The 26,920-nt window shown below is 41.4% G+C and overlaps 3 protein-coding genes across 5 annotated transcripts in view; all 3 read left to right on the top strand.

Moving 5' to 3' along the window:
- LOC307017666 (uncharacterized protein) overlaps positions 1-26,920 on the top strand; it is a 108,251-nt gene that overhangs the window by 40,663 nt on the left and 40,668 nt on the right. For 2 of the 3 annotated variants that reach the window (XM_079647354.1, XM_079647352.1), the window contains one exon: positions 689-882. The exons of the other annotated variant lie outside the window; for it this stretch is intronic. In XM_079647354.1, the coding sequence (XP_079503480.1) occupies positions 689-712 (24 nt within the window). In that variant the 3' untranslated portion in view covers positions 713-882. Of the gene's footprint in view, positions 1-688; positions 883-26,920 lie in introns of those variants that run through there. 3 annotated transcript variants of the gene reach the window in all.
- Positions 1-26,920, top strand: part of LOC307018353 (uncharacterized protein) — a gene marked incomplete at its 3' end in the record, with an annotated part of 48,094 nt that overhangs the window by 4,933 nt on the left and 16,241 nt on the right. The window lies entirely within an intron of this gene.
- Positions 9,169-16,433, top strand: LOC307017667 (uncharacterized protein). The gene is made up of 9 exons (XM_079647355.1): positions 9,169-10,646; positions 10,741-10,840; positions 12,172-12,469; positions 13,025-13,078; positions 13,257-13,285; positions 13,427-13,468; positions 13,550-13,972; positions 14,227-14,457; positions 15,837-16,433. The coding sequence occupies exons 3-9, from the start codon at positions 12,172-12,174 to the stop codon at positions 16,095-16,097; spliced, it is 1,338 nt and encodes a 445-aa protein (XP_079503481.1). The 5' UTR covers positions 9,169-10,646; positions 10,741-10,840; the 3' UTR covers positions 16,098-16,433.

The raw sequence follows: 26,920 nt of genomic DNA, 5'->3' as shown, positions 1-26,920 counted from the left end.
AAGTTGTGCGCCGGATGTATGCAGGGATTGGAGGACGTCAACCCAAACACATCTTCGGAAGCGAGGGCGGAACAGCCAATAACATCCAGGCAACCTCACAGCTCATTTGCATACACACAGACAGATCAAATACAGAATCAATAGGACCGGAGAGACGACGGCCGTAACAATAGGTTAGATTGAACAGTTCAAAGCTACAAGGGTTCAGCTTAGTCTCTACCATTGTTCATCAATTGACAAGCCATGCATAGAAGAGCTTCACTTGAAAGCATACAATATTTAAACCACAAGTATAACCACTATAAATACCAACCAACTATGTGCAATATGTGCATATATACATATATATATTACACATATGCCGTTAATAACTGTCTAATATATACCTGTCTGCTAAATCCTCAGAACTGTTACAGGATGTGTATTTTGTAAATTGTGTAACTTTTGATCATACCTTAATACTTTGTTTGCATGCTTCCAGGTAACATCAAGCTGCCTTTGTCTCTTTTCTGCTGTAACTATGTACATTTCCCCTCTGTGGGACGAATACAGGGATTCTGATTCTGATTACCAAAACAGGCCATGGAGCCAACATGTAAGAGTGTTGAACAGACTAACAGGACAAACTAAACTAAATAACAAAAAATAAAAAGAATAAAGAATAATTGTGATTTGTGTGTTTGTCCAGGATCGCCAGATGAGGACGATATGAGGTAATCAGATTACTCCGCACCGACAAGACAAGCGCTCACCTGCAGGTGCAGTTTGAGGGTCGTCTGCGGAAAGTTTACGGAACAACTCAAGTCCTTTCTTTGAGTCATGTTGAGAGGTTTCAGTCCTCTCCAATCTCATGTTTTACTAATAAAGAGATTCTGAAAGCTGTTTTTTTAATCCTGTGCTTCAATAAGTTGGTCCTTTTATTTTCTAATTGGTGGATAAAACTATGGATGTTCTCTCAGCAGTTTGAAATAGATATTAAAAAGGGAATTATGACCTTTTTAATATCTCAGTTTTGAGATTCTCCTCGCTGCCCAGCAACTGGAAAAAATAAATCCAAAGAGATCCAAAGATATCATGAAAAAAGCTTTATTTCTACTTGACTTTATTAAAAAATATCAACAAATGATCAGGAAACGTGCACACTCGGGATGTTAAGATTCACAGATGCTACGGAGCCCCCTAGGGGACATTGAGAAGAAGAAAACATTTATTTAAAAAAGAAACATTTATTGCGAGATCTCGCAATACTATTCATTTAGCTCAATGTACTTCCTGGTCAGTTCGGCTGCTACGGCACAACAATGGAGCGGTTCATCGGTTTTACTTTGAGCTTGGCCTTAAATATAAAGATATAACATCAGTGCTTGGCAATAGGCACGGGTTTCACATAAGTGAAAGACATAATTTCATTATTTGTATTATTAGATATTAATAGGATCCCTATAAAGTATATTCATTACTCGTTATTCTCTAATAATAGTTCATTAAAGACTGTATATAATGACTAGTTTGCACATCCCTTTCAAGATTTCAAGATTTTCTAAGGTTTATTGATATTATATTCACAAACGGTGTAGTTATGCAATTAATGAAAAACTTGGGTCGCAGGTTCCTCAACAGCATTACAAGACATCTATCAATATGTGTGCATACCTCCAGCAATGTTAACTTTGTTGAAGCACTTATTTTAACTGATATTATACATATGTATTATACTCTTATAAGAGGTATGTAGATATTACATCTCCGGCCTTGTCAGGTATTGAACATTCAATAAATAAAGATCACAGAATGATTAAATATAAAACACAGAATTTGTGTGATTATACTAAATGATTTACAAATAAACACCACTGCATATTTAAAACTGTTACACATGCTGATGTAACGCAAATGTTTCCAACTTGGGATCAATAAAGTATATCTTATCTTAAGATGATCGATGGATACTGCCAGATTTTCAAAATTTGCCTCTGAACCTTGACAAGTGCATGTTTCAGGCTTATCAATGAACAACAGGAGGGGTCACAGACATAAGAGCAGCTGTTAAATAAAGCTCTTCTGACCTTAGCTGGCATGTGGGTATATATTAATGCTGCCCATTATGGGCACAAGCTATTTTCACCCATTTATTAATGATATGTTTTAAATGTGAGTGTTTCCTATCCCCTAAGCCTCCAGGGATGTTCACAGTTTAATACTGGCAACTTCTTATTATGGGAAATACAAAAACCTCTTTTAAAACTACAACTCCCAGCAGAGACGTGCCATAGATAGAGAACATGTTGCGAAACACAATAGCCAGCATGTGTAGTTCTGGGGACGGGGTGGGGACGGGGTGGGGGAGGGGGGGGGACGCGGTGGACCCGTTCAAATCCAGTTTTGGACAGTCTGCCGTGGTTCCATCCCATTTCAAAGTGCTGTTCCACGCTCGGCGTAACCCTCGGAGCACACTCTCCAATCACAGAGCTTGAGGACTATCACGGGGTTTGCCAAGCGAAGCGGAGAGAATACTTACTTCCTGGTGTAATATTCTGTAAAGCAAATGAGCTGCTCCGACCCTCGGTCCTGACGGACTCCAACTTGTGTTTATTAATCAAACAAATAAATAAACACAAGGATAATGATGTGTTATTGTTGAGTACATGGAGAATTGCACACGGGGAAAATAACGTAGGCTATCTATGCCACAATTTTAGATGCAGATTTTGTTAAACTAATACGTTTGCGCTGTGGACCAACACTATACATTGACGGGGAAGGGGGTAGCAATAAAGATAACACCATTAAACAGATACACAACATAACAGAAACAATATCGATAGCAGCGTCCCTAGCAACCACCTTGGTAACAATGAAAACGTTGTATAGACACAATTTCCTGAAGTAATCTTCGTAATAACTAGCAAACTAAAGATCATGTACATCCACTGCACACATCATCTGAAATAACAACTCATATTTCTCGCATCAAATGACATCAAAACGCATTTTAATGGCCAAACTGACTTTAAAATAGGCATTTTACACCGAGAATAAAACGAAGTTCGGCCATGTTTGTTTTTACTGCAGGGAGAAATGTGAAGATCACGTGACATAGACGCCAGCCTTTGGAATGAATGGTGAAAAAAAACGTAGGGATCTTACAACTTCAGAGGCGTTTTTGTAGAAATACTACGTCCTACGTTCTGGACCAACGTAGTTATTACACGTTTTTTTATGAGACTGGGTTGGATATACACCTGAACATCAGCAAGAGAGGACTCTTTAAAGTAGAGACACTACATACTGATATACACCTGAACATCAGCAGGAGAGGACTCTTTAAAGTAGAGAGACTACATACTGATATACACCTGAACATCAACAGGAGAGGACTCTTTAAAGTAGAGACACTACATACTGATATACACCTGAACATCAGCAGGAGAGGACTCTTTAAAGTAGAGACACTACATACTGATATCCACCTGAACATCAGCAGGAGAGGACTCTTTAAAGTAGAGACACTACATACTGATATACACCTGAACATCAGCAGGAGAGGACTCTTTAAAGTAGAGACACTACATACTGATATACACCTGAACATCAGCAGGAGAGGACTCTTTAAAGTAGAGAGACTACATACTGATATACACCTGAACATCAGCAGGAGAGGACTCTTTAAAGTAGAGACACTACATACTGATATACACCTGAACATCAGCAGGAGAGGACTCTTTAAAGTAGAGACACTACATACTGATATACACCTGAACATCAGCAGGAGAGAACTCTTTAAAGTAGAGACACTTCATACTGATATACACCTGAACATCAGCAGGAGAGGACTCTTTAAAGTAGAGACACTACATACTGATATACACCTGAACATCAGCAGGAGAGGACTCTTTAAAGTAGAGAGACTACATACTGATATACACCTGAACATCAACAGGAGAGGACTCTTTAAAGTAGAGACACTACATACTGATATACACCTGAACATCAGCAGGAGAGGACTCTTTAAAGTAGAGACACTTCATACTGATATACACCTGAACATCAGCAGGAGAGGACTCTTTAAAGTAGAGACACTACATACTGATATACACCTGAACATCAGCAGGAGAGGACTCTTTAAAGTAGAGAGACTACATACTGATATACACCTGAACATCAGCAAGAGAGGACTCTTTAAAGTAGAGACACTACATACTGATATACACCTGAACATCAGCAGGAGAGGACTCTTTAAAGTAGAGACACTACATACTGATATACACCTGAACATCAGCAGGAGAGGACTCTTTAAAGTAGAGACACTACATACTGATATACACCTGAACATCAGCAGGAGAGGACTCTTTAAAGTAGAGAGACTACATACTGATATACACCTGAACATCAACAGGAGAGGACTCTTTAAAGTAGAGACACTACATACTGATATACACCTGAACATCAGCAGGAGAGGACTCTTTAAAGTAGAGACACTTCATACTGATATACACCTGAACACCAGCAGGAGAGGACTCTTTAAAGTAGAAACACTACATACTGATATACACCTGAACATCAGCAGGAGAGGACTCTTTAAAGTAGAGACACTACATACTGATATACACCTGAACATCAGCAAGAGAGGACTCTTTAAAGTAGAGACACTACATACTGATATACACCTGAACATCAGCAGGAGAGGACTCTTTAAAGTAGAGAGACTACATACTGATATACACCTGAACATCAACAGGAGAGGACTCTTTAAAGTAGAGACACTACATACTGATATACACCTGAACATCAGCAAGAGAGGACTCTTTAAAGTAGAGACACTACATACTGATATACACCTGAACATCAGCAGGAGAGGACTCTTTAAAGTAGAGACACTACATACTGATATACACCTGAACATCAGCAGGAGAGGACTCTTTAAAGTAGAGAGACTACATACTGATATACACCTGAACATCAGCAAGAGAGGACTCTTTAAAGTAGAGACACTACATACTGATATACACCTGAACATCAGCAGGAGAGGACTCTTTAAAGTAGAGACACTACATACTGATATACACCTGAACATCAGCAGGAGAGGACTCTTTAAAGTAGAGAGACTACATACTGATATACACCTGAACATCAACAGGAGAGGACTCTTTAAAGTAGAGACACTACATACTGATATACACCTGAACATCAGCAGGAGAGGACTCTTTAAAGTAGAGACACTTCATACTGATATACACCTGAACATCAACAGGAGAAGACTCTTTAAAGTAGAGACACTACATACTGATATACACCTGAACATCAGCAGGAGAGGACTCTTTAAAGTAGAGACACTTCATACTGATATACACCTGAACATCAGCAGGAGAGGACTCTTTAAAGTAGAGACACTACATACTGATATACACCTAAACATGAGCAGGAGAGGACTCTTTAAAGTAGAGAGACTACATACTGATATACACCTGAACATCAGCAGGAGAGGACTCTTTAAAGTAGAGACACTACATACTGATATACACCTGAACATCAGCAGGAGAGGACTCTTTAAAGTAGAGACACTACATACTGATATACACCTGAACATCAGCAGGAGAGGACTCTTTAAAGTAGAGACACTACATACTGATATACACCTGAACATCAGCAGGAGAGGACTCTTTAAAGTAGAGACACTACATACTGATATACACCTGAACATCAGCAGGAGAGGACTCTTTAAAGTAGAGACACTACATACTGATATACACCTGAACATCAGCAGGAGAGGACTCTTTAAAGTAGAGAGACTACATACTGATATACACCTGAACATCAGCAAGAGAGGACTCTTTAAAGTAGAGACACTACATACTGATATACACCTAAACATCAGCAGGAGAGGACTCTTTAAAGTAGAGACACTACATACTGATATACACCTGAACATCAGCAGGAGAGGACTCTTTAAAGTAGAGAGACTACATACTGATATACACCTGAACATCAGCAGGAGAGGACTCTTTAAAGTAGAGAGACTACATACTGATATACACCTGAACATCAACAGGAGAGGACTCTTTAAAGTAGAGACACTACATACTGATATACACCTGAACATCAGCAGGAGAGGACTCTTTAAAGTAGAGAGACTACATACTGATATACACCTGAACATCAGCAGGAGAGGACTCTTTAAAGTAGAGAGACTACATACTGATATACACCTGAACATCAGCAGGAGAGGACTCTTTAAAGTAGAGACACTACATACTGATATACACCTGAACATCAGCAGGAGAGGACTCTTTAAAGTAGAGACACTACATACTGATATACACCTGAACATCAGCAGGAGAGGACTCTTTAAAGTAGAGACACTACATACTGATATACACCTGAACATCAGCAGGAGAGGACTCTTTAAAGTAGAGACACTACATACTGATATACACCTGAACATCAGCAGGAGAGGACTCTTTAAAGTAGAGACACTACATACTGATATACACCTGAACATCAGCAGGAGAGGACTCTTTAAAGTAGAGACACTACATACTGATATACACCTGAACATCAGCAGGAGAGGACTCTTTAAAGTAGAGACACTACATACTGATATACACCTGAACATCAGCAGGAGAGGACTCTTTAAAGTAGAGACACTACATACTGATATACACCTGAACATCAGCAGGAGAGGACTCTTTAAAGTAGAGACACTACATACTGATATACACCTGAACATCAGCAGGAGAGGACTCTTTAAAGTAGAGACACTACATACTGATATACACCTGAACATCAGCAGGAGAGGACTCTTTAAAGTAGAGACACTACATACTGATATACACCTGAACATCAGCAGGAGAGGACTCTTTAAAGTAGAGACACTACATACTGATATACACCTGAACATCAGCAGGAGAGGACTCTTTAAAGTAGAGACACTACATACTGATATACACCTGAACATCAGCAGGAGAGGACTCTTTAAAGGGAGGGAATCCTCATGACACGCATCTTTAAATAATTATCATCCAATAAAACAGACCAGTCTCTGCCAGTCTTTTTTTTTTTTTTTTTATCCGATGACATTATCAGTGATTTTAAGCCGATTAATTACCGAAATAACATCAACCCTGTGGGCGCCGCCATTTTGACGAGTCACATGACTTATTTTACCGGATGTGACGTGGACTATGCGTTTGGTGTTGAGGACAAATTGACGTATGTGCTTTGTTCATGTTGTTTACTCTCGTTACTCTCACCATTCTATTGAAATATGCCTCATTGTATCGCAAAACATTGCCACAATCTGGATAGGAACAATCCACTGATGCTCCAGAATGCTTTCTTTATTTGATTGATTAACTACTATGGAATTTATTCAACTACATTGTACCATTATTATGTTAGGCAGGGCTGCCAACACTCACGCATTGAGCTTGAGAGTCACGCAATTAACCCATATCTCACGCTGCACTTGCCTTTCCTCACGCTAAGTTTTCGTCCAAAACAAATGTAAATAAATATAAACATAAAGTGAAGGAACAGCAAACCGAGCGGTCTACGAAATGAGACGGTCTTCTGGCTTAGTTCAGTAAATATGGAACGATATTGGAAGATTCTGATTTAACGGATCAATAACTCATGAAAACGTTATTCAGACACAAAGTACGTCTCCTAAGTACCGTGGTGAGGACAACGAACTACAATCACATTTTGATTTTAAAAAAGCCAATACGCGCCGTCCTCAGAGCTGGACACATTACATTGGTCTCTATCCGCAGCCGGAGAAGAAACGAGTGCTCAGGGACCGTCTGCAAAGTGCAACTCCCAAAAAAGAGAATACAATCATATTCAATCACTTCACTACTATACAGCTTATTACTACCTAACTCACTACACACATCAATAGTCTCCTGGTTGTCAGGAGTTTGGAAGAATATGCTTTTGAATAATTGTGGGGAATATTTATAATGTAAAATCTTCAATAACTATGGCATCATCTTAAATAACTTTACTATTATACAGTATATTTCTACCAAACTCACTATGTGCATTGTTGGTGTTAGCATCTGGTTAGCTTAACGGATATTAGAAGCTGTTTCTGAAACAATGAGAGGGAGAGCTCTGTCCTGTCAGACTGAGAGATAACTACAGCTCAGTGAGGTAAGGGACTCTGTTTAGATACTTTAGTCTAGTTATCTCAGTGGCTCTCAAACGTTTTGGTCACCATTTATGAGAATAAATGAAAAACAGTTATGAAATGCTCGATGGCAGTGAAACAAGAATACAGTTTAAAGGTGGGGTAGGTAAGTTTCAGAAACCGGCTCGAGATACACTTTTTGTTATATTCCATGGAATGCTCTTAACATCCCGATAGCAATGAATATCTGAAGTGCTTTGACAAAAAACCCATAAAAAAATGTCATCTGTGGAAGCCGTAATACTGTAAAAACTACAACCAATCCGTTCAGCCTTCCATCTTGTGCACGCACAAATGTATGTTGTGCCCTCATTGGGCGTGTCCTCATTGGGCGTGCCCTCATTGGGCGTGTCCTCATTGGGCGTGCCCTCATTGGACGGGCCCTCATTGGACGGGCCCATTGGGCATGCCCTCATTGGACGTGCCCATTGGGCGTGTCCTCATTGGGCGTGCCCTCATTGCAGCAGTACTTCAATGACTCGCCAGCAACAGGCGGCCACTTTCACCATGGCAGAGTTAGGTTCAACATCGTCTACTGGTCGCAAAAGAAAAAATGAAATGGAGCAAATGAAGAACAAAAAGAAAGTGGAAACTAGGAGAAGTCAACCCAGAGTCAATATCGGATTTGCTTTGGCTGTGTAGTATTGCTAACCTAGATGTGTTTAGCTTTGCCTGATACGTAACGTTACCGCAGCCTGCTCTCGCGGAGGAGGTGCTCTGTAAGGAAGTCTGAAGGAAGGGGCGGATTCTTTTTGGCTGTGTACTTTCAAATGTTAGTGCACTCGAGCCGGTTTCTGAAACTTACCTCCCCCGCCTTTAAAAGGTGAGTGATCTGTAAAATATCCATAAAGAAAAAGAAAATCTGTTTACCATAAATACATTTTGCTCTCAAAGTGCACCAGGTCGATGCATTTAACTTCAATAATAAAAAAAAAAAACTTCCCGGGGGAGCATGCCCCCGGGCCCCTCTAGAGGAGATGAGGACCCCCCCCCACTTATAAAATAGCACTTGATTGTAAGGGTTGCGGGTACACTGTGTCTGCGTATTGGAAACCCTGTACATGTTCAATACATTTGTAACACTGTACACATGAACGTTTCTTTTTTCGGTTCACCAAAAACAAATGTCACTCCAAGCTGAACTCAAATGTTGGCAGCCCTGTGTTAGGACTCCTAGCCTACATTGTTCTATAAAGAGTGCATTCTGTCGATATGCTTTTTGGTTTCTTTGATCATGGCTATACTAGGTAAAGTTTTGGTTTTGAAAATGATCTGTCATTGTCCTTCATGTCCTTGCCATGCAATTGTAGACAGAATCCATTTGACACGCTTTAGAATTAACAACCATAAACTTCTTATTGAATATGGTCGATACAGAAATACTCCTGTAAATGACAGGTTGTGCAAACATTGCCATGAGATTGAGGATGAAAATCATTTCCTCCTAGAATGTAAACGTCATTATAAAACTTTTGATAAAGTCAATTAAATCTTTAATCCAGAACTTCCTAACCAAATAAAATGTCTTTAGTTGATATGTCCATTAATAATAATAATAATAATAGTAAAGTATATAATGCTAAGAAGAAAGGGCTGTACCCGTCAAATGTACCCACCTTTCATTTATTGGTTCAACCAAAGAGGTGCGTTTCACATCCTTCATGGAAACCAGTGCTGTTCTCAATACAGCTTTTTCTAACACCACAGTGTCGAATTCCCCGTGTGAACATATGCAATCCAAGTCGTCTGTGAACAGTTTATTTTCCAGCTCTTCAAGCTCATGACAACATATGTTGATAAGAGGATTGTCCATGGCTACACACCGATCGCAAGTACACCATTCATGTACAGGTCTCCCTACTCGCCCCCCGAAATCAATTGCACGAGTAAAGGGATCGTCTCCGGCAAGATCACCGTGCTGTTCATCCTCATCGTCACTGTCCCTGGATTCCTGACGGTCCTGGCCTCTTGGCTCGAACCTGTACGGCTGAATTCCCCATCCAATCTCTCCACATTGCTCAAAGATTCTTCCTCGGCTGACGAGTCCGAACTCAAATACTCCGCCATGTTTTCGTCGAATGAGCTGTCGTGTTTACAAAGTGAACGCATAGATGACGTCACGACCTAGTTTTTCGGATCACGTGACTACTGAAAATGGCCATAATGGCAGCTGCCTGACGGAATATACAGGTTTTGATAAAAAAGAGCTATAAAATCATTATTTACCGGAATATCGCTGATTTCTTCAGGGTATGGTTTAAACAATGTTTCACTAAATACTGAAGTCTTCCTTTAAAGTTAGAAGTAATGTGACACCGGTTTCCTCTCAGGTAAACACCCACAGCCCATCTAGACTGTGATTGGTTGTAGGTTTGGCGGCAACATTCAGTATCTGCCATCCTTTGCAGCAGAAGAACCGCAGGAAAATCTCGGAGCAACACACTCTTATTGTTCGGTAAAAACTATGGTTGTATTTGTAAAAACTCAAAAGTGGAGTCTTTGAATCTTTAAATAACGTTTTCTCCCTCCGCCTCGGGCTATTTCTCCAGTCCTTTTTCTTTCTGCACAAACCGAAAGTAACAGCTCCACAATCACCCAGAAAACCCGGACTGGATCAACAGAAAACCCGGACTGGAAGGACTGACTACCGTGAGTAAGAGGATAGATTAGATAAAGATACACTTTATTGATCCCTATTTGGGACATGTTATCGTCACAGCAGCATAGATAAGACATTGCACATGAATTATAGTTAAATAAAATACAATTTAAGATTTAAGATATCAGAATCAGTGCATTACCAGGTGGCATCCTTACTATCCTTATCATCCTCACTATCCTTATCATCCTCACTATCCTTACCATCCTCACTATCCTTATCATCCTTACTATCCTTACCAGGTGCATCCTTACCAGGTGGCATCCTTACCTTCCTTACCATCCTCACTATCTTTATCATCCTCACTATCCTTACCATCCTTACCAGGTGGCATCCTTACCAGGTGCATCCTTACCAGGTGGCATCCTTACCATCCTTACCTTCCTTACTATCCTCACCAGGTGCATCCTTACCAGGTGGCATCCTTACCTTCCTTACCATCCTCACTATCTTTATCATCCTCACTCTCCTTACCATCCTTACCAGGTGGCATCCTTACCAGGTGGCATCCTTACCATCCTTACCTTCCTTACCATCCTCACTATCCTTACCATCCTTACCTTCCTTACCACCCTTACCAGGTGGCATCCTCCTTACCAGGTGGCATCCTTACCAGGTGGCATCCTTACCAGGTGGCATCCTTACTAGGTGGCATCCTTACCAGGTGCATCCTTACCAGGTGGCATCCTTACTAGGTGGCATCCTTACAAGGTGCATCCTTACTAGGTGGCATCCTTACCAGGTGGCATCCTTACCAGGTGCATCCTTACTAGGTGGCATCCTTACCAGGTGCATCCTTACCAGGTGCATCCTTACCAGGTGGCATCCTTACCAGGTGCATCCTTACCAGGTGGCATCCTTACCAGGTGGCATCTTTACCAGGTGCATCCTTACCAGGTGGCATCCTTACCGGGTGGCATCCTTACCAGGTGCATCCTTACACAGTACTTGAGTACATGTACTTAGTTACTTTACACCTCTTTTTTTTGGACTGTTTGTTAATTCAATATTCTGAAAGAAAGCCGAAGCGGTCTTTGAGTTGGATTGGGGATTGATGGATTTTGAGGGAGATTCCAATATTTACCTTTTTGATTTTCTTTTATACAGATATTGGTTGTGTGGTTATCTTCTTATCTTTAACTTGGTTCAATGTGTTGGGACTTACTTTACCATTGACTTAACATATACACAACAATATCCAAATCACAGGACATTTGTTGAGGGCAGAATATCTGTTAACATCTCGGAGTGGAGCTGCAGAGATTATTCTACAGAGTGTGTGAAAACCAACACAAACCGTTTCCTTTCTCTGGTGTTTCAGATGTCGGAAATCTCAGAGGAAGATTGGAAGAGAGATCTGACCATCATCCTGGAGGATCTGTCTTCAGCACAGTACGAAAAAATGAAGGAATGTTTGACCGATTTCCCTCAGGTTCAGAAAGCCGGCCGGTGCAGAGAAAAGATGCCTGGGAAGATCATTGAGTTCTACGGGAAAGAAAAGTCTATCCTCGAGTTGGAGAGAGTGATGGAAGAGATACCTAGGAAGGATGGTCGGATCCAGAGTCTGCTGAAACCCTACGTTGAGAAAGTGAGGAGCAAACTGGAGAAACAGCAGCATGGTGAGGAGATCCACAAACAGAATTCATCCTACGCCTATGTTCAGTTAAGCATGCTCAATAACACTTTGCTCAAGTGTGGGTTTATACTTCAAAGATGTGTTTCAAAGCCAAGTTCTTAAAAAAACTATTACCATGATGTTGTGACTTTGGATATGGAGAGCACAAGATGAACATGATTAACTCTACTGTAAACCAATCTGTCCAATCCAAATGATCCAACACATCTTCCAAATTGAGCAAAAATGTATCAGAATCAGTCCATAGAGAGTAGAGATAAGGTCGCCTTCTGGTTACAATCTGACGTATTTATAATCTGCCAATTTTTAGATATTGTCTGCATATGCTAGTAAATGCAACTTGTGCTAATTGCCCAACATCTGCAGGTTAGCATCCGGCAGTCTCTATTTGCTGGGGACCCTACTCTACATTTCTAACATTGACTTTGGGGTCTCAACATGTCCGGGTTCACAACAGGACTCCATGAGCTGCTACATAATAAACATAGGTGTCGAACCATCATGCTCTGCTGAGTAAATCCTGTTTTAAATGTTCCAGAGAAGAAGAGGAGACGTAAGAAGGAGCCGGAGGAAGGAGCCAGTCCTGCAGCAGGTAGGTGAAGTGTTGCTAGATTTGACCTCACATCACTTTAAACACATTGAGCTCCCAGGGCCAATCACATCAAGTGAATCGTCCGTTGTTTAAAACATTAGCTTCAGTTCTGTTAGCGCTGCCGGTGGGCTGGTTGTCTTAACGAGACCCTGAGTGATGTTTGTTTCTCCTGTTAAAGATCAGCAGGAGGGAAGCCAACCTGTCAAGGTAAGAGTTGGAGAGGAAGAGGTTTGAGACGTTGTGGCACCTGTCGGCAGTTACCCAACTCACAACATTCATCATTAAAGAGTCACGGCCGTAACACTTGTGTGTGATATAAAGTAAACATATTTCTTCCTGCCCTGTTAGAAACCGAAGACTCGTGACTCCCAGGATGGAAAAGCTCCATGGGTAAATCTTATTTATCACTTGCAGCTTTGAGACATTTACTGTATTTACGTTCATTGATACTTTTCTTTTCTTTGTGAGCAGGAGAAATCCATCTTTGATCTAAAATCCAGTGGAATTCTTAAGACGGAAGCAATTGTTGGGAAAGTTGTTAAAAAATCCGAGCTGCTCAAATATGACACCAAGACAAAGAAAGGGAAGTCTTATTTTTTTCTGGGCATCGCTGATGAGACGGCCAGCGTCAAACTGATGGTGTACGGAACAGATCACCATCGACGAATCAAAGAGGGGAGCTCCTACATCTTCAGGAATCTAATACAAGATGAGAAAGCTGTAAAGGTTAACGCATTGAGCAGCGTGTCAATAAGAAACGCTGTCATCGTCCCGGAGGAGTTCGAGAGAGAAGCTGAGAGTCTGGTTTATCCTGAGAGTCCGCTCACCTCCATTAAAGACATCAAATCATCTCGTCCCCAGACACACGTCAGCGTCGAAGGAACCGTCACCGAGGTGAGTTCAAACTGCAGACCTACTTCATGCATACTCTCAAAGAGCCTGGTAATAATGCATTAAAGAAATTGTCTTTTTAAGATCTTATAAACCTATTTATTGACGGATAACTAAAGATAAACTAATGGACCAATTATATATGTATTTATAAATATATAAATATATATAAATATTTATATATTTATAAGGCAGTTTGTTTTAACATTTTGTGAAATAGAAATCATTTTTGGGCTTTCTCTGCTGCTTTTTTTCAGATCCATCCAGTCATAAAAGTGAAGGTGCAACACAAGGAGAAGAAGACGAATCAGCAAAGGTTCAATCTGAAACAGGAAGATGAGGAAATCAGTGTCACCATGTGGGACGAGGCCACCAAGCAGAGCAAAGACCTTTCAGTCGGAGACGTCCTTCATCTTAACAACATGAATCCCAATGAGTACTTTAGGGAAGTGTCCCTCAACTCAACTCAGTTCACCAAAGTCACCAAGGTACCTGCAGCTTCCAGTTTGACAACTTTAATCTGTGATGACAGCTGAGCTCCTTTCCATTCATTATGCAGACGTTGAGAATATTGAATTTTGAGAAATCTCAAAATACTGACTTTTTTCAAAAGATTCTGCAATTTTTTCTCAAATGTTGACTTTTTTCTTCAAACATGTTTAACCTGCCCGAGAGGACCCTAATCCGGGGCCTGCAGGGTGTTTTTTCACGAAACTGTGTCTCAGGGCATCTTAAAACCTATTAATGTGTCATACTCACTTAACGGTTAGAAATTCAGGTAACTGAAGATATTAACAAGTTTTACCGAAACAAAACAGAAGTCTCACAAGAAGCGTCAAAACGGATAAAAACGTATTACCTTTGTTGTTTTCTGATCAAAAGTTGTGTTCAATGGCATTACAACGATAAAAACGCTGCTGAAGGTTACTCCATAGGTTAATCCAATGTGTCTGTGTCACTTTGAAATGATTACTGATAATCCATCATTCCATATTTATGTCAAACACTGAGTTTTCATATGTAGCTGCTAAAATAGCTACCAGAGTGTATGACAGCTTCCTGTTTTGGGCATTCTGGGTATGCATCCCCAATGGGTAATGTTTAGATGGATTTTAGGAACTTCCCCTCGATTCTATTGGCTCTAACGGTTAAAATTAGATGTCAATCATCAAAATGGAACGAGGGGGGCTAGAGATATGGTAAATCCACCCAAATGACCCCAGGAGTGTTTTTTTTCTCTAAATCTCTCTAAAAAGGTCAAATTCACTCGTTTTGTAATACATCTTGATACAAGGTACTTATTATATGTTATAGTTTGGATTCCTAAAGCTTTTAGTCTACTATCCCATCATTGGTTTTCACTATAAGTAATTGTTTTTGGACGGACACAATCATTTACGTTTCCAATCTGAATTTACTTTAAAATAAAAACATCTATATTGATTCTGACTTTTCTACATCCAACTCACAGATTTATCATCACTTTGAGAAAAAATATTATTAATTTAACCCTTTTAGAAGATACGGTCATTTGTTCTGGGAATGTCATTTTCGAGCCTGAGACCTGAAAAACAGGCTCAGGGCTTAACGGGTTAATGTTTTGACAGCCAAAGTGCCTTTATTTCAGAGTTGAGAATAGTTTAATAATAATGATTCAAACTCAAACTAAAAGATGGAGTTGCTGACACAAGGCCAACCTGAAAAGAGGTGTTGTTTCAAATGATGTTTCCTGGTGGCTTGTTCCACAGGAGACATCATATGGAAGCTAACTAGCCCCCAAAGCAAAATGCTCCTCACCTTGATCTGAAGACTTTCTCTGATGTTTCCTCACGTCCTGAACATTGACCCTTAACGTGTCTTCATGCAGGTTCAAAGTGTCGGCATCCGGAAAGTGACTCTCAAGATTAGAGGGATCAAGAAAGCCACGCTGAAGGAGACTCAACTGGAGGTGGATTTAGACACGAAGCTGCTCACGCTCATCGTGGCGTCTCGACTTCTGGCGAAATCTCTCGACTTCCAGCTGAAGAAAGGCTTTGATGATGATCTCCTTGAAAGAATACCGCTCTCAGTGGAGGCTGAAATACAAGGAAACAGAATCATCAAAATGGCAGACCCTGAGAACATCTGAAGGGGAGTTCCGCAAATTATTTTTTTCCTGAAAATCTCAAAATTATGATTTTTTAAAAAACTAAAACATTTTGATTTAATCATGTATCTCCTTGTATTTGACAGCTTGTGTTTGAAGTTATTAGTTTAATTAACTTCACATTAATAAAGAATCTGGTGTTATTGTTGTGCTTATGAAATGGTCAATGTTCAGCAATCCAGAATCCGAAAAACAACGTTAACCAACAATAATGATCATGTATTTGAAATGTGTTTTTACATGTATTCATTTGTCATTTAACTTTTTTTTTTAAATGTATTATAACGTAATAACTAATTAAAACGTTCCACTATTCAATGTTCCCCCAGTCATTATTTTGTTTTACTTTAGTATTTATCTGGTTGATTTATTATTCATAAACAAAAACAACAAGCCTGAAGCTGATAATACAAAATAAAATACCATTCAATTTAACACAAATTATAAGAAATACATATTTCCATCATAATCTTTACTCCCATATATTTAATAATTTATTTAACTCTTAATCCTACATAGTGATATACACCTGAACATCAGCAGGAGAGGACTCTTTAAAGTAGAGACACTACATAGTGATATACACATGAATATCAGCAGGAGAGGACTCTTTAAAGTAGAGACACTACATAGTGATATACACCTGAACATCTGCAGGAGAGGACTCTTTAAAGTAGAGACACTACATAGTGATATACACATGAATATCAGCAGGAGAGGACTCTTTAAAGTAGAGACACTACATACTGATATACACCTGAACATCAGCAGGAGAGGACTCTTTAAAGTAGAGACACTACATAGTGATATACACCTGAACATCTGCAGGAGAGGATTCTTTAAAGTAGAGACACTACATAGTGATATACACATGAATATCAGCAGGAGAGGACTCTTTAAAGTAGAGACACTACATACTGATATACACCTGAACATCAGCAGGAGAGGACTCTTTAAAGTAGAGACACTACATAGTGATATACACATGAATATCAGCAGGAGAGGACTCTTTAAAGTAGAGACACTACATACTGATATACACCTGAACATCAGCAGGAGAGGACTCTTTAAAGTAGAGACACTACATACTGATATACACCTGAACATCAGCAGGAGAGGACTCTTTAAGTAGAGACACTACATACTGATATACACCTGAACATCAGCAGGAGAGGACTCTTTAAAGTAGAGACACTACATACTGATACACACCTGAACATCAGCAGGAGAGGACTCTTTAAAGTAGAGACACTACATACTGATATACACCTGAACATCAGCAGGAGAGGACTCTTTAAAGTAGAGACACTACATACTGATATACACCTGAACATCAGCAGGAGAGGACTCTTTAAAGTAGAGACACTACATACTGATATACACCTGAACATCAGCAGGAGAGGACTCTTTAAAGTAGAGACACTACATACTGATATACACCTGAACATCAGCAGGAGAGGACTCTTTAAAGTAGAGACACTACATACTGATATACACCTGAACTTCAGCAGGAGAGGACTCTTTAAAGTAGAGACACTACATACTGATACACACCTGAACATCAGCAGGAGAGGACTTTTTAAAGTCGAGACACACACACTGATATACACCTGGACATCAGCAGGAGAGGACTCTTTAAAGTAGAGACACTACATACTGATATACACCTGAACATCAGCAGGAGAGGACTCTTTAAAGTAGAGACACTACATACTGATATACACCTGAACATCATCAGGAGAGGACTCTTTAAAGTAGAGACACTACATACTGATATACACCTGAACATCAGCAGGAGAGGACTCTTTAGAGCAGAGACACTACATACTGATACACACCTGAACATCAGCAGGAGAGGACTCTTTAAAGTAGAGACACTACATACTGATATACACCTGAACATCAGCAGGAGAGGACTCTTTAAAGTAGAGACACTACATACTGATATACACCTGAACATCATCAGGAGAGGACTCTTTAAAGTAGAGACACTACATACTGATACACACCTGAACATCAGCAGGAGAGGACTCTTTAAAGTAGAGACACTACATACTGATATACACCTGAACATCAGCAGGAGAGGACTCTTTAAAGTAGAGACACTACATACTGGGGACTCTTTAAAGTAGAGACACTACATACTGATATACACCTGGACATCAGCAGGAGAGGACTCTTTAAAGTAGAGACACTACATACTGATATACACCTGGACATCAGCAGGAGAGGACTCTTTAAAGTAGAGACACTACATACTGGGGACTCTTTAAAGTAGAGACACTACATACTGATATACACCTGGACATCAGCAGGAGAGGACTCTTTAAAGTAGAGACACTACATACTGATATACACCTGAACATCAGCAGGAGAGGACTCTTTAAAGTAGAGACACTACATACTGGGGACTCTTTAAAGTAGAGACACTACATACTGATATACACCTGGACATCAGCAGGAGAGGACTCTTTAAAGTAGAGACACTACATACTGATATACACCTGGACATCAGCAGGAGAGGACTCTTTAAAGTAGAGACACTACATACTGGGGACTCTTTAAAGTAGAGACACTACATACTGATATACACCTGGACATCAGCAGGAGAGGACTCTTTAAAGTAGAGACACTACATACTGATATACACCTGGACATCAGCAGGAGAGGACTCTTTAAAGTAGAGACACTACATCCTGATATACACCTGAACATCAGCAGGAAAGGACTCTTTAAAGTAGAGACACTACATAGTGATATACACCTGAACATCAGCAGGAGAGGACTCTTTAAAGTAGAGACACTACATAGTGATATACACCTGAACATCAGCAGGAGAGGACTCTTTAAAGTAGAGACACTACATAGTGATATACACCTGAACATCAGCAGGAGAGGACTCTTTAAAGTAGAGACACTACATACTGATATACACCTGAACATCAGCAGGAGAGGACTCTTTAAAGTAGAGACACTACATAGTGATATACACCTGAACATCAGCAGGAGAGGACTCTTTAAAGTAGAGACACTACATACTGATATACACCTGAACATCAGCAGGAGAGGACTCTTTAAAGTAGAGACGCTACATACTGATATACACCTGAACATCAGCAGGAGAGGACTCTTTAAAGTAGAGACATTACATACTGATATACACCTGAACATCAGCAGGAGAGGACTCTTTAAAGTAGGGACACTACATACTGATATACACCTGAACATCAGCAGGAGAGGACTCTTTAAAGTAGAGACACTACATACTGATATACACCTGAACATCAGCAGGAGAGGACTCTTTAAAGTAGAGACACTACATACTGATATACACCTGAACATCAGCAGGAGAGGACTCTTTAAAGTAGAAACACTACATACTGATATACACCTGAACATCAGCAGGAGAGGACTCTTTAAAGTAGAGACACTACATACTGATATACACCTGAACATCAGCAGGAGAGGACTCTTTAAAGTAGAGACACTACATACTGATATACACCTGGACATCAGCAGGAGAGGACTCTTTAAAGTAGAGACACTATATACTGATATACACCTGGACATCAGCAGGAGAGGAATCTTTAAAGTAGAGACACTACATACTGATATACACCTGAACATCAGCAGGAGAGGACTCTTTAAAGTAGAGACACTCCATACTGATATACACCTGAACATCAGCAGGAGAGGACTCTTTAAAGTCGACACACTACATACTGATATACTCCTTAACATCAGCAGGAGAGGACTCTTTAAAGTAGAGACACTACATACTGATATACTCCTTAACATCAGCAGGAGAGGACTCTTTAAAGTAGAGACACGACATACTGATATACACCTGAACATCAGCAGGAGAGGACTCTTTAAAGTAGAGACACTACATACTGATATACTCCTTAACATCAGCAGGAGAGGACTCTTTAAAGTAGAGACACTACATACTGATATACACCTGAACATCAGCAGGAGAGGACTCTTTAAAGTAGAGATACTACATACTGATATACTCCTTAACATCAGCAGGAGAGGACTCTTTAAAGTAGAGACACGACATACTGATATACACCTGAACATCAGCAGGAGACGACTCTTTAAAGTAGAGACACTACATACTGATATACTCCTTAACATCAGCAGGAGAGGACTCTTTAAAGTAGAGACACTACATACTGATATACACCTGAACATCAGCAGGAGAGGACTCTTTAAAGTAGAGACACTACATACTGATATACTCCTTAACATCAGCAGGAGAGGACTCTTTAAAGTAGAGACACTAAATACTGATATACTCCTTAACATCAGCAGGAGAGGACTCTTTAAAGTAGAGACACTACATACTGATATACACCTGAACATCAGCAGGAGAGGACTCTTTAAAGTAGAGACACTACATACTGATATACTCCTTAACATCAGCAGGAGAGGACTCTTTAAAGTAGAGACACTACATACTGATATACACCTGAACATCAGCAGGAGAGGACTCTTTAAAGTAGAGACACTACATACTGATATACACCTGAACCTCAGCAGGAGAGGACTCTTTAAAGTAGAGACATTACATACTGATATACACTTGAACATCAGCAGGAGAGGACTCTTTAAAGTAGAGACACTACATACTGATATACACCTGAACATCAGCAGGAGAGGACTCTTTAAAGTAGAGACACTACATACTGATATACTCCTTAACATCAGCAGGAGAGGACTCTTTAAAGTAGAGACACGACATACTGATATACACCTGAACATCAGCAGGAGAGGACTCTTTAAAGTAGAGACACTACATACTGATATACTCCTTAACATCAGCAGGAGAGGACTCTTTAAAGTAGACACTACATACTGATATGCACCTGAACATCAGCAGGAGAGGACTCTTTAAAGTAGAGACACTACATACTGATATACTCCTTAACATCAGCAGGAGAGGACTCTTTAAAGTAGAGACACTAAATACTGATATACTCCTTAACATCAGCAGGAGAGGACTCTTTAAAGTAGAGACACTACATACTGATATACACCTGAACATCAGCAGGAGAGGACTCTTTAAAGTAGAGACACTACATACTGATATACTCCTTAACATCAGCAGGAGAGGACTCTTTAAAGTAGAGACACTACATACTGATATACACCTGAACATCAGCAGGAGAGGACTCTTTAAAGTAGAGACACTACATACTGATATACACCTGAACATCAGCAGGAGAGGACTCTTTAAAGTAGAGACACTACATACTGATATACACCTGAACATCAGCAGGAGAGGACTCTTTAAAGTAGAGACACTACATACTGATATACACCTGAACATCAGCAGGAGAGGACTCTTTAAAGTAGAGACACTACATACTGATATACACCTGAACATCAGCAGGAGAGGACTCTTTAAAGTAGAGACACTACATACTGATATACACCTGAACATCAGCAGGAGAGGACTCTTTAAAGTAGAGACACTACATACTGATATACACCTGAACATCAGCAGGAGAGGACTCTTTAAAGTAGAGACACTACATACTGATATACACCTGAACATCAGCAGGAGAGGACTCTTTAAAGTAGAGACACTACATACTGATATACACCTGACCATCAGCAGGAGAGGACTGTTAGTAATGTAACACCGGTTTCCTCTCAGATAAACACCCACAGACCCGTCCAAAATGCATTCTCGGAGCCACACACTCTTATTGCTCGGTAAAAACTATGGTTGTATTAGTAAAAACTCAAAAGTGTAGTTGTTGAATCTTTAAAAAACGTTTTTTCCCTCCGCCTCGGACTATTTCTCCAGTTATTTTTCTTTCTGCACAAACCGAAAGTTACAGCTCCACAATCACCCAGAAAACCCGGACTGGATCAACAGAAAACCCGGACTGGAATTACTGACTACCGTGAGTAAGAGGATAGATTAGATTAAGATAAACTTTATTTTTCCAAATTTTTGACATGTTATCGTCACAGAAGCAGCCCCCTCTCCAGTTCCCTCTCAAGTCCCTACCCTATGCCCTGTGCCGTTGGAGACCCTGTCAACTACTCTCCTGCCGGGGGTCCTGCCAATCCTATGTCCTGTCCCGTTGGGGGTCCCGCCGACTGCTCTTCTACCGGGGGTCCTGCCAACCGTGTGTACTGTCCCGTTGGGGGTCCCGCCGACTGCTCTTCTGCCGGGGGTCCTGCCAACCCTGTGTCCTGTGCTGTTGGAGGCCCCGCCAACGATTATTCTGCAGGGGGTCCTGCCAACCCTGTTTCCTGTGCCGTTGGAGGTTCCGCTGGGGGTCCCGCTGGGGGTCCTGCCAACCCTATGTCCCGTGCCGTTGGAGGCCCCGCCGACGATTTTTCTGCCGGGGGTCCTGCCAACCCTGTGTCCTGTCCCGTTGGGGGTCCCGTCGACTACTCTTCCGCTGGGGGTCCTGCCAACTCCATGTCCTGTCCCGTTGGGGGTCCCGCCGACAGCTCTTCTGCCGGGGGTCCTGCCAACCCTATGTCCTGTCCCGTTGGGGGTCCCGCCGACTGCTCTTCTGCCGGGGGTCCTGCCAACCCAATGTCCTGTCCCGTTGGGGGTCCCGCCGACTGCTCTTCTGCCAGGGGTCCTGCCAACCCTATGTCCTCTTCCGTGGGATCCTGCCGAAGTCTGTCCCACCGGCTGCAGGGGGGGCTGCCGGCCGACACCGAGTCCTGCCCGGCCTCCAGAGCTGTCCCGTCAGCGCCTTCCTGCCCATTCTCCGGAGTTGTTCCGTCGCCACATGCTTCGCCCTCGAGCCCGGCCCCCTGAGAGCCCGTCCCCCTGAGAGCCGCGGTCTTCGCCTTCAAGCCCGGCCCCCTGAGTGCCGCGGTCTTCGCCCTTGAGCCCGGCTTCCTGAGTGCGGTGGCCATGCTCGGCTCCCTGAGTTCGGCCGCTGTGGTCTTCGCTCCTCCATGGACTCTGGTTTGCCCCCGGGCCGTCCGCCCGAGACCCCCTCCATGGTCTCTGCTTTGCCCCCGGGCTGTCCGCCCGAGATCCCTTCCGGGCCCTCCGCTGTGCTCCTGGACTGTCAGCCCAGGCCCGTCCTCCTGACCCCCTCCACCCACCCTGGTGGCCCTAGTTTTTGACTTAACATATACACAACAATATCCAAATCACAGGACATTTGTTGAGGGCAGAATATCTGTTAACATCTCGGAGGGGAGCTGCAGAGATTATTCTACAGAGTGTGTGAAAACCAACACAAACCGTTTCCTTTCTCTGGTGTTTCAGATGTCGGAAATCTCAGAGGAAGATTGGAAGAGAGATCTGACCATCATCCTGGAGGATCTGGATCAATCGCATTACGAAAAAATGAAGGAATGTTTGAGGGGTTTCCCTCAGGTTCTGAAGGACGGCCGGTGCAGAGAAAAGATGCCTGGGAAGATCATTGAGTTCTACGGGAAAGAAAAGTCTATCCTCGAGATGGAGAGAGTGATGGAACAGATACCTAGGAAGGATAGTCGGATCCAGAATCTGCTGAAACCCTACGTTCAGAAAGTGAGGAGCAAACTGGAGAAACAGCAGCATGGTGAGGAGATCCACAAACAGAATTCATCCTACGCCTATGTTCAGTTAAGCATGCTCAATAACACTTTGCTCAAGTGTGGGTTTATACTTCAAAGATGTGTTTCAAAGCCAAGTTCTTAAAAAAACTATTACCATGATGTTGTGACTTTGGATACAGAGAGCACAAGATGAACATTATTAACTCTACTGTAAACCATTTACTTTGAATAAGCGATCTGTCCAATCCACAGAGTACAGATAAGGCCGCTTTCTGGTTAAATCTGACGTATTTGATCCTGAAAAGGTGAGAAATGGACTCAGCATCTTAAAAAAAAAAGAAAACTGTCCAAATCACCCAAGCCATTAGATATTGTCTGCATATGCTAGTAAATGCAACTTGTGCTAATTGCCCAACATCTGCAGGTTAGCATCCGGCAGTCTCTATTTGCTGGGGACCCTACTCTACATTTCTAACATTGACTTTGGGGTCTCAACATGTCCGGGTTCACAAAAGGACTCCATGAGCTGCTACATAATAAACATAGGTGTCGAACCATCATGCTCTGCTGAGTAAATCCTGTTTTAAATGTTCCAGAGAAGAAGAGGAGACATGAGAAGGAGCCGGAGGAAGGAGCCAGTCCTGCAGCAGGTAGGTGAAGTGTTGCTAGATTTGACCTCACATCACTTTAAACACATTGAGCTCCCAGGGCCAATCACATCAAGTGCATCGTCCGTTGTTTAAAACATTAGGTTCAGTTCTGTTAGCGCTGCCGGTGGGCTGGTTGTCTTAACGAGACCCTGAGTGATGTTTGTTTCTCCTGTTAAAGATCAGCAGGAGGGAAGCCAACCTGTCAAGGTAAGAGTTGGAGAGGAAGAGGTTTGAGACGTTGTGGCACCTGTCGGCAGTTACCCAACTCACAACATTCATCATTAAAGAGTCACGGCCGTAACACTTGTGTGTGATATAAAGTAAGCATATTTCTTCCTGCCGTTAGAAACCGAAGACTCGTGACTCCCAGGATGGAAAAGCTCCATGGGTAAATCTTATTGATCACTTACAGCTTTGAGACATTTACTGTATTTACGTTCATTGAGAGGCTTTTCTTTTCTTTGTGAGCAGGAGAAATCCATCTGTGATCTAAAATCCAGTGGAATTCTTGAGACGGAAGCAATTGTTGGGAAAGTTGTTAGAAAATCTGAGCTGCTCACATCCAAGATAAAGACGTTTTATTTTTTTCTGGGCGTCGCCGACGAGACAGCCAGCGTCAAACTGATGGTGTACGAAAAAGATCTCCATCGAAAAGTCAAAGAGGGGAGCTCCTACATCTTCAGGAATCTAATAAAAGATGGATTATATGTGAAGGTCACCGCATCGAGCGAAGTGTCAGTAACAAAACCTGTCAACGTCCCGGAGGAGTTCGAGAGAGAAGCCGAAAGACTGCTTTATCCTGAGAGTCCGCTCACCTCCATTAAAGACATCAAATCATCTCGTCCCCAGACACACGTCAGCGTCCAAGGAACCGTCACCGAGGTGAGTTCAAACTGCAGACCTACTTCATGCACTGGAGCCTGGTTAGGTTGGTAATGCATTCAAACATTGTGCCTTTTACATTTTTTATGATAAGACAAGATAAGAAGTTGCAGCAACATCAAAAGACATTGCATTGTACGATAAAAATTTAAAAGACTAGAAATAAACAAGAAAATAGAAAATATACATGAATTTACAAATTAACAATAACAAGATCTAAAGCAAGATATTATATATAAGTATGTGACAGATGGAATATTAAATATGAAACTGAATATATAAATGAAATGCCTTTTCAAGATCTTATAAACCTATTTATTGACTGATAACTAAAGATAAACTAATGGACCAGTCATTGGTATGATATAAATATAAATATATACACACACATATAAATATTTAGATATATTTAGATATTTATAAGGCAGTTTGTTTTGAAATTTTGTGAAATAGAAATACATTTTTGGGCTTTCTCTGCGGCTTCTTTCAGATCTATCCCGTCAAAAAAGTGAAGGTGAACTACAAGGAGAAGAAGACGAATCAGCAAAGCTTCAAACTGATTCAGGAAGATGAGGAAATCACCATCACCATGTGGGACGAGGCCACCAAGCTGAGCAAATACCTTTCACCCAGAGACGTCCTTCTTCTTACCAACATGAATCCCAATGAGTACTATGGGAAAGTGTCTCTCAACTCAACTAAATACACCAAAATCACCAAGGTACCTGCAGCTTCCAGTCAGACAAGTTTAATCTGTGATGACAGCTTTCCTCAACATTTCTAATTCTGACTTTTCCCTCAAAATTCGGACTTTTTCAGAATAATAATGATTCAAACTCAAACTAAAAGGTGATGTCGCTGACACAAGGCCAACCTGAAAAGAGGTGTTGTTTCAAATGATGTTTCCTGGCGGCTTGTTCCACAGGAGACATCATATGGAAGCTAACTAGCCCCCAAAGCAAAATGCTCCTCACCTTGATCTGAAGACTTTCTCTGATGTTTCCTCACGTCCTGAACATTGACCCTTAACGTGTCTTCATGCAGGTTCAAAGTATCGGCATCCGGAAAGTGACTCGAGATTAGAGGGATCAAGGAAGCCACGCTGAAGGAGACTCAACTGGAGGTGGATTTAGACACGAAGCTGCTCACGCTCATCGTGGCGTCTCGACTTCTGGCGAACACGCTCGACTTCCAGCTGAAGACAGGATTTGATGATGATCTCATTGAAAGAATACCGCTCTCAGTGGAGGCTGAAATACAAGGAAACAGAATCATCAACATGGCAGACCCTGAGAACATCTGAAGGGGAGTTCTGCAGCATTCGTGTGTTACGTGCCGTGGTGTGTGTCTCTCTCCCCCTCTCCCCCTGATTGTCTCCCTCCAGCCTCTCCCTCAGGTGCTCCCAATCCCCAATCAGGGCCTCCATAAAGGACCTGAGGAAGGCTCTCTCTCTTTCCTCTGGCTGCATGTGTGACCAGTGCAGCTTGTGTGGTGTCTCTGTGTGAGGCCTTAGAGTTGAACCTGTGTTTTATTAATTGTTAGGAGATGTGCTCCAGTGTACTTCAGTCACTTTCTTTGATAAGAACGTTTTTTTTGTTTATCATTAGTTTACGTTGTGAATTGGCTGGTTTTTACTTTTTGACTGATTAAAATATCACCTTGTGTCTTCAGAAATCAGTTTCCTCTCTTTTTTCTCTCTCCCGGTTATTTTTATATTTTGTTACTTCCCTTTGTACCCCT

The sequence above is a fragment of the Notothenia rossii genome (assembly GCF_949606895.1).
Source record: "Notothenia rossii genome assembly, chromosome: 9".
Classification (NCBI taxonomy): Eukaryota; Metazoa; Chordata; class Actinopteri; order Perciformes; family Nototheniidae; genus Notothenia; species Notothenia rossii.
This window is presented reverse-complemented; position numbering and strand designations above follow the sequence as displayed.